The 18,130-nt window shown below is 41.2% G+C and overlaps 1 protein-coding gene across 7 annotated transcripts in view; it reads left to right on the top strand.

Annotated features, from left to right (window-relative positions):
• LOC135234613 (potassium voltage-gated channel subfamily KQT member 2-like) overlaps positions 1–18,130 on the top strand; it is a 68,017-nt gene that overhangs the window by 28,253 nt on the left and 21,634 nt on the right. For 6 of the 7 annotated variants that reach the window (XM_064299396.1, XM_064299397.1, XM_064299392.1 and 3 more), the window contains 6 exons: positions 1,411–1,521; positions 1,819–1,914; positions 5,001–5,095; positions 10,784–10,852; positions 11,436–11,465; positions 17,566–17,798. In XM_064299396.1, coding sequence (XP_064155466.1) covers positions 1,411–1,521; positions 1,819–1,914; positions 5,001–5,095; positions 10,784–10,852; positions 11,436–11,465; positions 17,566–17,798 — 634 coding nt within the window. Of the gene's footprint in view, positions 1–1,410; positions 1,522–1,818; positions 1,915–5,000; positions 5,096–10,783; positions 10,853–11,435; positions 14,364–14,406; positions 17,799–18,130 lie in introns of those variants that run through there. The other variant, XR_010324151.1, reaches the window with a different exon arrangement.

The following is an 18,130-nucleotide window of genomic DNA, read 5'->3' as shown; positions in this document are numbered from 1 at the left end:
TTACAATCCAGTTTTGGCTCCACCCTCATACACTTCACTTGCAAACTTCACTTGGGAGGATGTGATGCACATAAAAACAAAACTGGAGTATATTGTGCACTTACGTTTAGTGAATGGGAAAATCCCTGTGCTTTGTCTGAATTGTATCTCATGTTGCTCTAGCATTTTATTCTCATCACATTATAAAATGTAATTCATTTTAAGAAGGCACGTGATTACATCAAAACGATTTACACATTAGAAAGTATTAATTTAAAGAAGGAAACCTCCTGTTAAGTTTGAAACCTCCAATGCGCAACGCATGATTCAGGCTGGATAAACAATTTAATGTGTGCCTTTCATTGAGCATTTAAACTGCTGAATGTTCCCATTACTTAATATCATCATACATGTGGATGGCCTATAGGAAAATGACGCACAAGTTTTTGATGCAAAGAACACTAATGCCATCTAAAAAAAAATTGATAATAATTTACTTACTGGTCTTGGTTAGGCTCTTTGAGCAAATCAGTTGTTTGATTCATTGTAAATTAAAGTACAGAATAACATATTGAGAGTAATCATTCATTTAGTAAAATACAAAAGAACAAACAACCGGATTAATTTCCTCATATTTCCGTTGTGTATGTGCTTTTCATTTCTAATACTGTAATAAATGTTATAAATGAATGAACAGGAAGTTTGCTTTGAATTCTGGGCAATATGAGCTTGCCGAGTCTGCTCTGGTGCAGATTTTTAGAAAAGTTGAGGGTGGAGGGGCTTTGTCACAAACTTCACTTGACTTTATAATTGAACTGAACTCACATCTAAAATGGTGACCAAATTTGCAAGTGAAGTTCACAACGGTGGAGCAAAAGCTGGATGGGACATCCAGAGATGAGTATTTCAGTAATGTGATTACTATCACTTATCTCTCTACAGTGCTAAACACAGTGATTAGTATTTCAGTAATGTGAATACTGTCCATTCGTTCTCTACAGTGCTGAACACAGTATTTAGTATTTCAGTAATGTGGTTGTTGTCCATTTTTTCTTTTCATGCTGAACACAGTGATTAGTATTTTGGTAACGTGATTACTTCTCTCAATATATATGCCTGTTAGTGTCATAACTCCTGTGTCATATATTCTCATAAAGACCATATATTAGGGCAAAATGTTAGGTAATGGAGCTTAATAGATCTGGGCTTCTTCAGCTGAGATGGATCACCATAAATATTCAATTATTTAGGAACTATTACTATATTAATTCTCTCCCTCTCTCTCCCTCTCTCTCTCTCTCTCTCTCCCTCCCTCCCTCTCTCTCTCTGTCTCTCTCTGTCTCTCTCCCTCTGCCTCTCTCCCTCCCTCTCTCTCTCTCTCTCTCTCTCTCTCTCTCTCTCTCTCTCTCTCTCTCTCTCTCTCTCTCTCAGATCACTCTGACTACAATAGGATATGGCGATAAATACCCCATCACGTGGAACGGACGGCTTCTCGCGGCCACCTTCACCCTCATCGGCGTGTCTTTTTTCGCACTTCCAGCGGTAAGACAGAGGAAACTTGCTCTGGATAGAGGAGGGACAGCCAGTCTTTGTCATACAGCAAAAACAATTTGATTGGTCAAATGGGGTCAGTGATTGACAGCACCTGGTACTCAAACCAGTACTCTACTGTAATTGTGGCGGAAGTCTTCCTGGATAAGATAGCTCAATGTCTAAATATAAAATGTATGTATATGCCAGGAATTGATTACTGTAGGTGGAAATACTATGACGTTACTAGTCCTGAATCCAGAGATGAAATTGTTGGAAACGTGCAGCTGCTTTATTCCTCTTTCACAGGGAATCCTGGGCTCTGGGTTTGCCCTCAAGGTCCAAGAGCAACACAGGCAAAAGCACTTTGAGAAGCGCCGCAATCCTGCTGCCGGTCTGATACAGGTAAATATAACAGAAATGTTCTGATTGGCTGACTGATCCAGGTAAATATAACAGAAATGTTCTGATTGGCTACCTGATTCAAGTAAATATACCACCGCACTGCTATGGATGTAGTCTGTATATATTCAGGATTAATATTTTGGCTCTTGGTTAGCATAGCTAACTTGCATTAGTAGCATATATAGTCATTTTATATATAGTCTGTCCTCTGGGATCATTGTTAGCCAGGTATTGCGCATACACAGCAGGTCGATGCACTTATGTTCTTCTGCCTTGCAAGTTGCTACAGATAAGAGCAGCTCCTACTGTAAGTCTATGCAATATAATGTAATGCGTTTTTGTGCTGGGCTGAACACAAACCTGTACACACACACACACACACACACACATATACACACACACACATGCACACACACACGCAAAAAATCATGCAAAAATACATTTGCACGTATTGTAACCACATATGTACTCAAATGCACATACAGTGGATTAGTACTAGTTGTAGTAGTAGAAATAATAATAATAGTAATAATAATAATAATAATAATAATAATAATAATAATAACAATAACAAAGCAGGAGCCATTTGTAGAGCACTTGTACCGTGTATAGAGGGCTAAGATGTACATACATTCATAAGTGCACACATACATACACAGGCCAATTCTTTAAGATTAATTTAGCAAAATAATGAAATATTTCAAATATTGAAGATATCACAAGAATAGGATAGTATCTATCCTTACCCTCCCTCAGCTGGCTTAGTTGTTATAAAATATTAGTCGCTTTTCTTTTTTATTACTGTAGTAGTCCAGTTTTATTAGTTTTTTAAATACTGTTTTTGAGAAACCAAAGCTCATAAATGGTTACTCACACACACACACACACACACCTTTTGACATGACCATTGACACACACAAAAGAACATTTTCAGAAAAATATATTCAGTGTGGAAACGACTGGCTCGTAACCATGACAACAAAGCCACTCGCCTCTTTATGAAAGCCACACATAAAAAATGACAGATTTGATTTTGTTTTTTTTTTTACTATTTTCTTGGCGAGGGGAACAGTGGTGGTTGAAAGTGGATCTGACTCATCTGTGACTCACCTGTGCCTCATCCTGACGCCTGTATTTGGGGCTCACCCGTGTTCCATGCGAGTGGGTGTGCCACGTGTCATTCTGACAGCTGTGACTCAAAGTTCATGGTGTTCCCTTTCTGAGGGGACATTCTCCCAGACTGTGGTCATGTGATTCTAAAAGCAGTCAGCTAATCATTAGAGGCAGATGCTTGGGGGGCGTGTCCAATCATTACCATGGTGATGTTACCAGCAAGACGTCACCAGCAGCAGATTTGGAAAACAGCAAAAATGGAGAGAACTAATACCCTTGTGGTTGTGCATTATTACATCAAATGACCAACCGACGAAAGTTTCTAAAAATACTACTACCAAGAAGTGGCATCCTGACCATAAAAGAGCTTGCATTTGTTTCAAGATTCTCGGGCGCAAGCTTCCAGTTGACTATAACTGAGGTGATTGCGATGACTGTGGCCTGTGAGAATGCAGACTGAATTTGTGCACCTAACAGTCTCAGAATCAAAACTGGGGAAAATCAAGTTCTCTTTCCTCCCTTCTGCACATTCACTCGTCCATGGTTTTGACACAGGAGTGGTTCTCATTCTCTAAAGTGGCCCCATTTAACATAGATCTCAGAGAAACCTGAGACGAATGTTACCATTGCGGGTCCCCAGAAACCTATTGATTTTCAAGGTCACAGAGGCATCTGATTGGGTTACAGTTTTCTGGTCTCTCATTTGACCAATCACGTTAATTTAATGGATTCTGAAGAAACTTGACTCCCTATCACCATTTCCTGGAACTCTGTTTATAGTAGAAGCCAGTGAGGTCTTCTATAATGTTTTAGGACTTTAAAAAAAAAAAAAAAACTTCACTGCAAAGCTCTATTGATTTCTAGATCACAATTAAAATTTAAGATCACAACAACTTCTGTTAATTCTGAGAAGTCTTTGCCTCGGCCAGCGGATTTGAAAATAGCATTGCACATCTCCTCTCTGGTGCCAGCACTCCATTGATCCTCAAGAAGCTGGATATCATGATCACAGATGCTACAATTTTACTTTGGTTTTAATGATATCAGCTACTGTTCCCATCAAATAAAACACAGACATTTGAATATGTTCTTTGCATAGTTAATGACCACCTCAATGCTGGTAATGACAGTGTGGTGTCAGTGTGTTTGAGAAGATGAAGGCCTCTTCACTATAATTTTGTTTGAAATGTTCTAATGTGATAGCGTAGGATAACACATGAAATTAACACATTACTTCAGTCTTCCTTAGGCTGCAGATGGTCTAAATCTGTGATGGTCTAAATCCAGTCACACACCTGCTGGTTATTACAATTAAGCAAGAGTGTGAGAAGCAAGTAGGGTTGCGGTCTCTTATATGAAAACATGCAACGTCCCTGTTGTAATTTTCTGTGCCTATTTGTGATACTCCATGTCTCAGATGGTTTAAAATGATTCCATATGGCAAAGTAGTGGCCAGCTTTTTCGCCATGCTATAATGGTCAGGGAACTGGGCTGGCAGTTCATTCGTTGTTTGATTCCCAGGTGGGTGCTGCCTTTGTAACAAAGGTTCTTAAATTGTCTGGATAAGATATCCAGCTGTATAAATTGGTTGTATGTGAACATAAAACCTCTGAAGGTTGCTCTAGAAAAGAGCAAGAGCATACTTGCTTAATGACTAAAAAGTCAGTTTTTATGTATTCCTATGATGGAATACTTTAATTTTCATACATTTGACAATACTGGAATCATATAATCTCTGTTAGAACCTTTTGCTGTCTTCCTTATAACATCTGGCATTTATGTACTGTAATATGCTTTCTAGGTTTAATAGGCCAATTACATATCTGTGTAATTCTTTCAGAAACTGTTAGTCCTCAATTTAATGATTTTAATTCACCCACTCAACCTAAAGAAGAATGTGTACCCATTTTAGTTCTTTCCTGTCTGGAAGGACATTGTCGCTAATGTAGTGTGTTGTGTTTCTTTTTATCCAGGCTGCATGGAGGTTTTATGCCACCAACCTCACACGAACAGACCTTCTGTCCACCTGGGATTACTACGAGCGAACTGTGTCAGTGCCCATGTACAGGTAAGGAACGCACCCAGTCTACCCAGTCCTGAGAAATCACTGCTTATGGACAGTCTCTGAAAACCTCAGACCCATTTGTGATTCAAGGCTTACAAAACCCTGTACGTTTCAGGGGAGAAAAGTGGCACACCACTAAAGTACTTTTTCCCATTGAGCAATGAATTAAAAATAATGAGTTAATTGCATTTGTAATTATATGTGTGGTTTATGTGATAAATTCTTCCTGACCACTTTATATTTCGGTTAGAACAGAATTTGAGTCCTCGTGTTTTTGTTGTGTTTTTGAATGAAAATGAGGATCAAAAACGAGAGACGAGAAACTTTGATCTCATGAACCCTGTATGTGGGGGTGGGGGGACGGAATTTTCTGCTGTACTCAATGTGTCACTAGCTTGCGTGAACCAGAAGACATTGATCTCCATGGTAGAAGACTAAAACTCGCTTGCATCAGTGAGTCATCGAGCACATGGCAGTACAGGGGTTCCACCCGTCACATGTGATGATAGAAAGAAAGGAAGGAAGGATGGATGAATGATGGCTGGAGTTATGGGTTGTGGGTGCTGAGAAAAAGAGTGTTATAGTGTTCTGGTTATCTGGAAGCGGGTCTTTGAGTTGCCCTCAGGGAACATCACTACAAGGGTTTCCAAGGACATAGTTTCCAAGGAGGTAGGTTACAGGAAGTGTGTGGCGACATTTCCGAATATACCCCCTGATTTGAGAAACAAAATTGGGGGGGGGGGGGGTCTCACACAGGTGCGCAGCAATGAGGCCTGCTATGACAGCCGGCTGCTGCGACACCCAAACGCTGGTGGTGAAGCCACGCCTACAAACAGAGCAAGGCCTCTCCTGGCAACGCGGACCCAAGATTTTGAGGAAAGCCGCCAAAAATTATTTTTCCGAAAGTAAAAAAAAACTTGATCCTGCAGGGGCCTGTCACTGTAGTAATGAGGATCCTGATGCTCCTTCGCCTCATTGGCCAGAAAGTAGCCACACCCATTAGTCTGACTAATATCCATTTTTTTAACACACTTTACCCATTGTGTCATCGTTTTCTCATCCCTCTCCCCCTGACTGCGAGATATAGGCATTATTTTTTATCTGAGGAATGGAGAGTGTCATTCTGCCAACCTGAGAGAAAAAAAAATCGTTGCTCTTGGTCAGTAAGTGGGGGAGAGCGTGGATGCAAATGATGAGTCACCACAGCCAATAAGACTTTTAAGAAATTAGCCAATCCCTGGTGTGTGCTGCCACACGGACAGCGTGCTTTCTCTCAGCCTTCCGTAAGTACAGGTTTTTAGTGGCGTTCACCAGGGTAGATAACCTTTCCTCTGGAGTGCCAAACTTGCCTCTGGCTTTTGCACTCTTCAGTGCCTTCATTTATCATTTAAATAAATGATTCGGTTAAATTAATATAGGTGGGCAGTTGCCTGAGGCGCTCAATATTTTAACTGTAACTTAATTTAATTTAAAGGCAAGAAACATGGAAATCTGCAGTGCTGTGACATTTTCACCCACCCTGGGTTTATATGATGGATGATTGGTTTGCCGGTGTGGCTTAAAGAAGCTGTATTTTTCCGTTGGCTGTCGAATTACGATGAAGAGGCTGAATCTCAGGATGAGGTGTGATGTCAACACTTACAGCACCGTTCCGTGTGACGCTGCACTGAAATCTTGACACTTGTGACTCTGCAAATCCGTAGATTTAGCCGAGTTTAGGGAACCGAAAGGAATTTGCTCCACGAAGCAGGACAGAACTATGAAAACGCAGCCAACCACCACATTAATATGCTGAAACCCAGCAGAGTGTCTGTACTGCAGTTGTTTGACTCTAGAAAAGCAAGTGAATGGCTCTTGTGTGTAGAGAAACTGGGGCCTCACAGTCGTGTGTTTTCCCCTTTGCTGGGCTCTGCTTCTTCGAACCCGACTTCGTCCTTACTAACGTGCGGCACCCTCTCCAGCTTGCTTTCGTCCAGCCCCTACAGGTACCGTCCGAGCTGCATGCACACACTGCACACTTTGACTCGCCTGCTCCGCACGAGCCAAATTTGGGCGCAGGCTGTCCATTCGTCCCTGAATGGATCGCTTTACACGGCCTTCGCTGCGCAATCCATACTTTTTTTTTTGTTTTGTTATTTTTCGCCCAGCCCGACCACATGATTTATTGCCCTCGGAAATCTGCATACATCATCATTTGAGAGACCATTAGCTGCGTTAAATGGCAATGATTCCGGATAATCCAATGGGCCAGAATGTGCTTAAAGAGCCGTCCTTTATAGGGCCTTTGCTGTGCAGACTGTTTTTTTAGTAAAATGGAGGTGTGGTTTACCTTCATTGTTTAAGTGTTTAAGTGATGTCATAGAAGAGTGTGATGCCAGCTGATAGGTACGTGCATACAGTACTAGGGATAATATAATAGGAGTAGGATGGCTGTGATGTCACCATGCTCCCTGGAACGTTGAGCCATTTTTTCAGTGTCATGCTGTGTTTTTCTATCTATTCTCGGTCTCAGAGTAGCAGTCCCATTATTTGCAATTGGATATAATAGTTTTTTTTTTGATTATCATTAGCCCTTGGGCAAAACAGAATAAACAAAAAAAAAACAATACGATTTCACAGTAACATCAGATTATCTGCTGATTTTAAACTCATTTCATTATTTATTTGCAGGAAAGAACTTGTGTAGATTATATAAATTTAAAATATCCTCCTGAGACCTAGCAGAAAATAAAAGTTTTTTTTGACATAACAGAAGTGTCTTGGATGACAAAAAAGCATGCTGCAGTGCTAGTATTTTCATAAGTATTGTTCTATTTTTATTGAATGTCTCTTGGAGTGTAGGTTTCAGCATAGTAGAAAATATGGTTCTAGATATTTAGACCAGAGAATCTTGTCCCCTAGAAGGGACAAAATCAATGGCCAGGTCTTAGGAGGATAAGTGGAAAAGGCATGTTGACTTTAGACTGGATCCTGTAGCCGACATCCTTCAGGTTTAACTGTCATTGTGTCACTGGCCTGAGACTTAATTGGCTAGCACTGCATTATCTCCTCACATCAGTGAATATGCAAGCTGTGGCAGTTTGGACATTAACTGCTCACTCTCAGGCAGAAAAATGGGAGGACTGCATTCGTTGCAGGGCTTCTCACACTGTCAAATGTTCACTCTACTTGTGTACAATTTACAACTGGTAGACTACAATTGATCGCTCTTTTCTCATATACATTGTAGTAGTGGCTAGTTAGCTAGCTAGCCACTGAAAGGCTAAGCGTGTCCTATGCCATGTTGTTTGGCTACTATTGTGGCATCACAGTAATATCACCCACAAGGCTGTATGTGTATGTGTTTGGGATAAGGGTAACTGTGGGCTCCTTGTTCAGCCCAGAGAATGATTCTGTAATACTGGCATTCTGTGCTGTTTGATACTGTAGCTTGTGCAGGTTTGATGACTTGCTCTATTGCTCAATAAAGAAGCATGGGCATCATCCAAGACCCACCTGGTCTTGCTATGGCAGGGCTCCCCTACCCTGTTCCTGGCGATCTACCGTCCTGTAGGGTTTCATTCCAACCCTAATTTGGTACACATTCAGTGTACTAATTAGCAGTTCAAAAACATCTCTAGCTGATGAATGAGGTGTGCTTTGTTAAGATTTCAGTGTAAACTTACAGGACAGAAAATCTTCTGGAACAGGGCTGGGCAGCTCTGCTCTATGGAGTGAATTGCTACAATATATACTCTATTAGAGTTGAATTAACACCAAATGTTTAATGTATGCGCTGGTGTGGGTGGCAGAGTGCACACCTGGGAGGTGTAATTGCCGATCTCAGAGAAAAAAAGTAAAAGTGGTTTTCCAAAAAATGAATTTTCCATGAGAAAACACACGACATAACATACATGATATTTCTGTTTGAGGCCTAAAGTGGACTTTGATCACTTTTCATGATCAAAGTCACTTTTAAAGCCTGAAACAAACTCACGTTTGCCTGCAAACCTGAGACATCCATCACTTTCCGTCCTTCAGTGGAGAGCTTTGAGTCCACCAGACCGCAGATCTCGACTAGCTGATGGCATATGCTTATAGCATTTTGTCATTATTCATTTTGTACTGAAAAGTGAATTATGAAAAATGCAGGCTGTCATGTTAGCAGTTACAATTCAGATGCTTGGGTCAAACTAATTTTGTTTGGAAACCTACATGACTGCACAATTGTTTGATTGGAACGTACCCATAGGCAGTGCAGTATAATGGTTAGAGGTACTGGTCTTGTAACTGAGAGGCTGCAGGTTCGACCCCCAACTTGGATGCAGTTGTATTGTACCCTTGAGCAAGGTACTCAGTCTGAACTGCTCTAGGAACATATTCAGCTGTATAAACGGATTGCAAAAATGTGATCTCTGTAAGGTGCTCTGGATTTAAGTGTCAGCTGTAAATGTGAATACTATTTCACAAACAGGCAGCGTCGAGACTTTCAAGAACATGAGGTCCAAGAGAAGCTAAGAGCCAGCTGTACTTGTTAACTTCCTGTAATGAAAAAGCTCCTGGAAAGCTCTGGCATCTGTGATTTGCAGACTCACGCCTCTTGTGCTGTCTCCCGCTCTGACAAATATCAGCACCTGAGAAATTGCAACAGTCTGCACGACACACTTGAAACTAAGCAGTTTCTGTCTGCCTCCTCGATTTGCTTAGCCTCACAGAAAAAGGGGGGGGGGACAGATGTTTACATTTGTGCAGCATGACAGCAGCTTCCTGATATCCACCCTGAGTTGTGCCGAATGACGCTCAGACAAGTGAGCTGGTCAGAAGTTAGGCCATTGCTCAAGGGTGCATGTCCAATGCATGATGTGACTAAGGTCCTGAGGGTTTTAGGGATGCCTCCATGCCAGTAGCTGATTGGCACCTGGAACTACAGGGGGTTTAGGCTCCCAGCCAATCAATGGCTCTGTTTTAGTCTCCCAGGCCAGAGCTGGGAAGACGCCAGAAGGCAGCGGGTGTCTAGTAGATAGCAGGGGTTTAGAATGAGCTGTCTTGCTTCTCTGTAAATGTGATCACTGTGGTCACTTGAGTTCTCAGCATGTTACTCTAATATCTGCTCATCACCACCCACTACCAATCACTGACGCTAGATCAGTTCTTCTGGTGGCCAGAGTCAGGATTTTGGCTGGGTAACCTGATCTTGGATCAGTGTTTTGGAGCACTGCCTTCCCAGGAAAATTGCATCTTGAAATCAGACCTGGGCGTATTTGGTAAGATACTGCCATCTGCTGTATTTTTCCCCCAAACTGAAAGACCTATGCTCGAGATACAAATCATCAGAAGTAGACATGTTTATTATTATTGCAAGAGGTGGAAAATGCCTCATAATAGTCATGTGTTTGGTGTTTTTGTGGGTTGGTGGTGCATTTAATTACTGTAGAAAACAGGAACTGAGCGGTCACTACTCCAGTTAACTACCACACCTAATGACCTGTTTTATCTCTACTGCCTCTAATGGTGAAACACTGTTACTGTAGTAGATTAAGTCAGTCCTGAGAGTGAGTGACACACCCTTTTTGTTAAGCACTCTTTGAGCTGCAGATGTATTAAAAGTGCCGTAAATGCGTGGGCTCCTCTGCGGCGAAGCTGTCGCCGTTTATGAAATGCATTAAAACGCTGGGCCGAAGCCCGTGTGACATCACCTCTCTGTATCTGCAGACTCATTCCTCCCCTGAACCAGCTGGACCTCCTGCGCAATCTGAAGAGCAAATCGGGACTGTCCTTCAGGTCAGAGTTCACCACAGCTTTGACGTTAAGGGATTGACTTTTGGAATTGGGTGGAGGGAACCTGGCCAAATAAAGAGAGAGGCATTTTTCAATACTGAAATGTGATATTGACTAGGGACTGCTGTTGGCTAATGTGCTAGCACTACATTTGCTGTTAATGAGGATATGTGATTGTTTACTTTTATTTAATAATCACAGTTCTAATATAGTATAATATAATTAGCATATGTTAATTTTCTTTATTGGTATTCTGTTGTATCAAAGAGAAAAAATGTTCCCATTAGAGTAATGCTGAGAAAAGTGCTCAAGCGTGTGTGTTTGTGTGTGTGGATTGCGTGTGTACATGTGTGTATGTGTTTGGGTGTATGAGTGCACACGTGCATGCATATAATGTATGTGGGTGCATGTGTGTGCATGTGTGTGTGGGCGTGTGTAACGTGTGTTTGTATTTTTTTGTATTTGTGCATTTGTATGTGTGCGCATGTATGTGTATATGTGGGTACATGCATGCGTGCATATGTGCGTTTGTGTGTGTGTGTGTGTGTGTGTGTGTGTGTGCTCTTCTCTTTTTCTTGATTTACAGGAAGGAATCTCAGCCAGAGGCCTCACCCAGGTTGGTGTCCCAGAGCAGATTTTTACTCTTTTCCAGAATGACCCTGCTCACCTCTGAGCGTGTGTCACCTGCTCTTGTGTTATTCCCACATTCGGTGTTGGATCTGCAGTGCATGCAGTGAAGTGATGTTATGTGCATACTGTCTGTCCTGCAGGAAGTTTTCTTTAAGGACATAATGTTTTCATCCACAAATATCTACCACGTGAGCTCCATAAGTATCACCTGGTGCCAAAATAAGATTTGGCTGTGATTATTTTTTCGGTTACAATTAATTTAGCTTCCAGCCTGACTCGAAACCAGTTCTGAAAGTAGCAGATACTCATTTGTGTCACTGTAAAACTCATCTTTAAATAACAAACACAAATAAATGACATGGATTTTACTGGTATGTAATTACATGATAATTAAGCAGTACTTGTATGTACATACATATAACATATTCATCTCAATAATGTGGCGATATTGAGTAAGACTACATTTACAATGCGAATACACAGCAAGTACAGATGCAATGTAAAGTTCTGCTTAGTATTTGTCTTGAAATATGCTTGTTTCAAGCCATTTGCATCACCTTATGTTGTCGAGCTGAAGGTGTTACTGCTTTGGGGAAATATCAATGGTTTCTAAATGAATAGGTCACAGCAGCAAATGTCTTCATTTAGAGAACCATTCCCAAACCAACTCATTAAAATGTAACTGCCTACTTGGAATTCTAGCTGTAATTGGCCTTTAAAGAACATTATTGTCCTTAATCCACCTCTTTAATATCCAGTCCAAGCTCAGATATTGTACACTGCACTCTACAAAATAAGACTTGCACTCCCAAGAGAGGATGGCATTGTCCTGGTAGTGCTGTAACTCTGATGTTTTTGTGGCAGTTTTCCCAAAATGCCTGTATAGTGCTTTGATCAGGTTTTCAAACTCTCTCTGGGTGAGGGGGGATAAAAGCTGTTGAAACCGGTTGTTAAAGGAAACACTTTCAGTAATTAGGACCTAATTTATTTCACCCCGTGCCTCACAAATGTGACTACACTCATGTAACTAATTAAAAAAACACTGGGAAAAAAGGACTGAAAAACGTTTGCAGATATTGCAAGCATTAGTTGCTCTCGCTGATTGAAAGTCCTGGTATGTGAATATGGGACTTTTATTCTTTACAGAATGCACCGCTAATTCTCACATAAATGTGCCTTCCCAGGGTAAATCATCCCTTGAGGCATTAAACGTGTTGAATGTAGAGCAAATAGCAGCACTTTACATATCAGAGTTGCAATTGTGGTTGGAACAAAAACCAGCATGCACAGGGGTCCCCCAGGATCAAGCTTGAAACTCTCTGAGCTGCACCGATGGGTTGATGGTTTTCAGAGCACCCATCAGGGAGCGCTAATTTTAAACCCGACGACGCACTCCGACTTGTACGCTTACCTCTCAAAGCACAGAGTGCGGTTACTATGGCAACCCGTTTTCTATTATCACATGAAATATGGTCACGTTCAGGCATTCAATATGAATGTAAATCAGTCATTGAAACATTTACATCATCCAAGCCTGGCATACAGAACAGATCTTCATTATGACCACGTCAGACATTCCCTGAACATCCTGACATCACTATTCATTATGCATTAGCTTCATTTGCTAGTTCATTTGCTAGAATTAATCTGACTTGTTTTCTGTTAAATTTTTCATAGAATGACACATCTATGATGATCATTAAGTATACCGGAAGCATTTTTTTTTTCACAGTGATCTTTCAAATCCTCTCATTTTGTAAGAAATCCCATAAAGGGAGTATCAAAGGGGGTAGGTCCCTGGCTTCTCTAATCTGATATCATTACATTACCTTACGAGTAAAGTTATGCCAAGTCATAAACTAGAAGTGACACATGTGATGAAAAGAGATAGAGACAGAGTTACAACATCAAGATGAAGATACAAGTGCAACATGAAAGTGCTAGGAGATCATGATACAGGTGTTACAAAGAGTGGTGCTTGATTTGGTGTAGTCCTGCAGAGTCCTGCAATTTGGAGCACCTGCAGGGGAGAGCATTACTAAGGAGTTGCACAGGAAATGCACTGTTCTGCCGAATTGACTGCGAAGCACAATTGGCAGCAGTCCGTGGAGGGAAGATGAACACAAGCTGGCTGGATATGGACATTAGTCCATTTAATCCCACATAGTTTAAGGAGGCTACATTGATGGTATGCACTAGTACTTAAAATGTAAATTTGGACAGCAGAATGTAATTTAAGCACAATATATAATGTAAAATATAAAAAAGAGAAGAAAGAAAAGCAGACTTGCAGCCCATGTACTGTACCTCCCTCAGGGGACATACCAACTTCACTTTGCGTGAAACTACGCTCGTACACATAGCCATAAAATGTGCTGTAGTCACATGACCGAGGGTGAAGGGCAGGAGGATGGTCTTTATGCTCATGTGCGGTAGTGGGCGGCCGTCCTCTAACCCAGCCGTCTCCCTCGTTTTCAGTAACAACAGCTCATGCAAAGAGGCCCTTTGTGGGTGCTGCTCGGGACAAGCTAGGTATCGCAGGAGAATCTCTCACATTGATATCACGCAAATACTAACACCTGCACGGCTACACTTTGTTTTTATGTTTGTTTATTATTCTTTTTCTGACCTGTAGTCTTCCATTCCTGGAAGGGTTCCCCTCCCGCGCGGTGTAGGTTCGGCCAGGTGTGTGCCAAACGGCCCATTAATCTTGTCGGCACCAGGACTACTACCACCCATTTAGGCCTACAGGCCACACACCGCGTGAGAGTTTCCTATGAGGAATCCTATGGGTAAAAAAAAAAATAAAATAAACACGCTGTAATTGGCTGTCTGATCCAAGCAAATACACAACAGCACTGTCCTGATTGGTTGTCTTATCGAGGTAAAGATACTATAGGAGCACTTTGATTAGCTGTCTGATCCAGGTGAAAATATTACAGCACTGTTCTGGTTTGTGGTATCGGCAGGGCCTTATGAAAAAAGAGCAAATGATTTTAGGCAAAAGCCATTATTCTCCATCTTCTAAATAAAAGCTTTGCTGTTGAATTTGAAGTCACAAAGACATGAATGCGTTTACATTTTCCGACATTCCTACAACTTAACAGGTTTATCCATCAATCCCATTCCTGCATATTTTTACAGTCCTTAACCCTCTGTATGTGAGCTGCATAATGTTGGGGACGAAGACATGTTTTTTTTTATTGAATTGGCTCTGTACTCCACTATTTTAAATTTATAATCTAACTATTTATGTGTGGCTAAAGTGCACATTCTTAGCTCCATTCTCAGATGTTATCATCATAATGTTTGGGACAAATGGCATCACAGGTGATGCCCTGAAATGGGGGGACTATTTATAAAAATTGCTGTCATTTCTACATGTTGAAACCAAAATGCATAAAAATACTCCTTAAATAAAAAGCTGGAAATGTGCACTTTAGCCACACGTGAATTGTTAGATTCCAGATATAAAACTGTGGAGTACAGAGCCAAATCCAGACATACATACTATACGACTATACAGTCATATGCTACATAATGTACAACAAAGGTTTGTTTCTTTTACATTCACATTTATTTTGGAAGCTTCTTGAAGCTTTGTTTGCTATTTCAGCTCTTTTGTTATTGGGCATTAACTGCATTATAGAACACGTGGATTGGAAGGCCTGGCCACCTCCAGTAGACCCATCCACCACCCAACTGGATTTTACTGAACATCCTTTCTTTACTTCACACCACTGACAATGCCAACTGACAGCAGATTGAAGCCGTCAAATGAAACAAGGCAGCGTCTTGCTATTTTCTTGCTGCTTGTGCTAGCATGGCGTGGATGCTGTTGTGTCAAGGCCTGGAATTGGCCAGTTCCACAGTGGAGATATGGCCAAAATGCATCACATGTTAGAGGCACACTTTGCATTCTGGGATGTGTTTTGTTTATGTATATCTTTCTTTTTTGAAGCAAAAGTCCTGTTTTATCCTCTAGCTTTACTTCAGCGCCAGAAATGTTTTCAACTCCGTTTATCGCATGTTCTCAAAGCCGAGTGTGTAGTTTTGATTAGCACATCTTGTAATGGCTGAATATGTAGTTCTCATTAGTGTGTGATCTCAGCTGAGTGTGTGGCCCCCGTTAACTCATCTTCGAATAACAGATTATGTGGCTACCTTTGGCTTGTCTTCTAATAGCTGAATGTGCGGCTATCGTTAGCTCGTGTTCTAATAGCAGAATTTGCGGTTATGATTAGCTTGTGTTCTAATAGTAGAATGTACAGCTACTGTTAGCTCGTGTTCTAATAGCAAAATGTGCAGTTATCATTGGCTCGTGTTCTAATACTAGAATGTACGGCTACTGTTAGCTCGTGTTCTAATAGCAGAATGTGCGGCTATTGTTAGCTCGTCTTCTAATAGCGGAATGTGACTTCTGTGTCAGCTGTGTTACTAGAGCTGAATATTTGACTCCCTTGTGTTAGCTGAATATGTGCCTTCCATTAGTACATCTTCTCAAAGCTGGATGTGTGACTTCCATTGGCACATCTTCTCATAGTGTGATGCGAGATGGACAGACCTTGGTGGCTGTTTCCATTTGTCACCTCTGCTGCCACTTACGTATAATTCAACACAGACTGGTCTGTCAACACAACGTGGCCTTATGTGTTTATGCAGGTGTTTGGCAAGAGATTCATTTTGTTGTAACCCTGCAGTACACAGGATTTAGAATGAGTGATAAATACTATCTATCTATCTATCTATCTATCTATCTGTCTATCTACATCTGTCTGTCTGTCTGTCTGTGTGTCTCAGCATCCATATGGGGTGGATTACTCTGTTAATTAGATAACTGAAAGGATTCTTGTTCCAGTTAAATGCACAAGTATTGGGACGGTTGTGTTGAATTGATTGTTCTCCCTCTGTACTAATCAAATTTGTGTTTCAAATCTATGACTCTGAGGCAAAATTCACGATCTCTGCTTTTATTTCAAGTGTAATTTAGTAAAAAAAAAAAAAAAAACAATGTGGATGAGTGAATAGATCATTCTCTTTGATTACACGCACATTATGCAGTCAACAGCAGTACTGTAGTGTGTAAAACAGAAAACAAATGATCACAGCCTTGGGTACAAGATCTCTGCAAGCTGGGCCAGTGTAGCAGCTGCTAAGCTTTGTGTTTCACCTGTAAGGCATGTTGTTATGACTTCTGTGGGAACATGACCTTCTGTGATGAGTTTTCTTACATCAGGTTGTTTGATGAATGTGGTACGTGCATGTTTGCTTGTTTGTCTTTCTCTGTTTGCTCAGTTGTTGAATGTCACGTAGTGTGTGCGCAACTACAGAGGTTAGAAAAAAGCTATAGGACACTGTCCACAGTATTACTGCAAAGGTAAGATGTATTGTTGCATTTGAGAATTTGTTTAGTCAAGCATTGTTGCTATGAACTCTTAGTAATGGTGGCACTGATAATATTTGCAGTGCTGTATAAGTTACATAAATATCATACATATTTGTATTAGTATTGACAAAACTGACAACTGAGAGCAGCTGTTTTTTCTACACTGTAAAGGGTCTTTTTTTGTAAAAGGCGCTATACAAATAAAATTGATTTGATTTGAAAATGTTAGCCACTGGAACTTTTGGTTAAATTAGACTGTAAAGCTTATTACTGGAAGGTAATACACCATATTGAAACTGGCAAAAAGTTTATGTTATTTAATATAATGTCTCTCCCTAAATGTGGTCAGGTGAGTATGAAATGTAGTCAGGTGAGTATGGGGTAACATTCTATGAATTATCCTTCAAAAGAGCTATATAACTCCCTCATCAGCACAACAGAGTACCTTTATGAGCACTACACAAGCAACCATACATGCATATGTCAATAGACGCATGGTCTATGTCAGTAGGTAAGTCATTTAGTGCATCACTGGTGACATAACACACCGTAATGTCTATTTATGAATGTTTATTTACTGCTTATGAAGGAGTCGTATGGCTCTTGTAAAGAATCATTCACAGACAGCCTTATAACAGTGTCAGTCTTACAGTGTCAGTTAGTGTACCATTTACGGTGCTTTGGCTGTTCCCACACCTAGCGGTCAGAAGGTGAGCTTGAAGGAGAGGGTGTTCTCCAGCCCCCGCGGCTCTAGCACCAAGGGGAAGAGCTCCCCCCAGGGGCCGGGACAGGGAATGCACAGGACCCCCAGCGCCGAGAACATCATGGAGGAGAGCCCCAGCAAAGTGCCCAAGAGCTGGAGCTTCACCGAGCGCAACCGCGCACGACAGGCCTTCCGAATGAAGGGCAGCACGTCCCGGCAGAACTCAGAAGGTGGGGGTCACTGAACCACTTCAGATTGGGCCCCAAATCTTTTCTTTTTGGCTCTTGATTTGATGGGCATGGGCGGGTGATGGGAGAGGTTGTTGGCTGATGAGAATATTAGCCTGCAGCTAATAGTATGTAGCCTCAAAACAATCTCTTCAGTATCAAGGCTGACACCTGCTTTGTGCTTGAAGATCATTTGAATTCTCTGCAGTGATCCGAAGTTTTGCTAAAGACAGCAGTGTCAGCAAAATGAACTGCTGTATTTTATCAGTGTGTTCAAGACCTTATTTTTCCTGTGTTTATCTGGTGTTTTGTTCTGTGGTTGAGAGGTCACAGTT

This window comes from Anguilla rostrata, chromosome 11 (assembly GCF_018555375.3).
Source record: "Anguilla rostrata isolate EN2019 chromosome 11, ASM1855537v3, whole genome shotgun sequence".
NCBI lineage: Eukaryota > Metazoa > Chordata > Actinopteri > Anguilliformes > Anguillidae > Anguilla > Anguilla rostrata.
The sequence above is the reverse complement of the archived record's forward strand: the minus strand, read 5'-3'. Positions and strand labels throughout refer to the sequence as shown.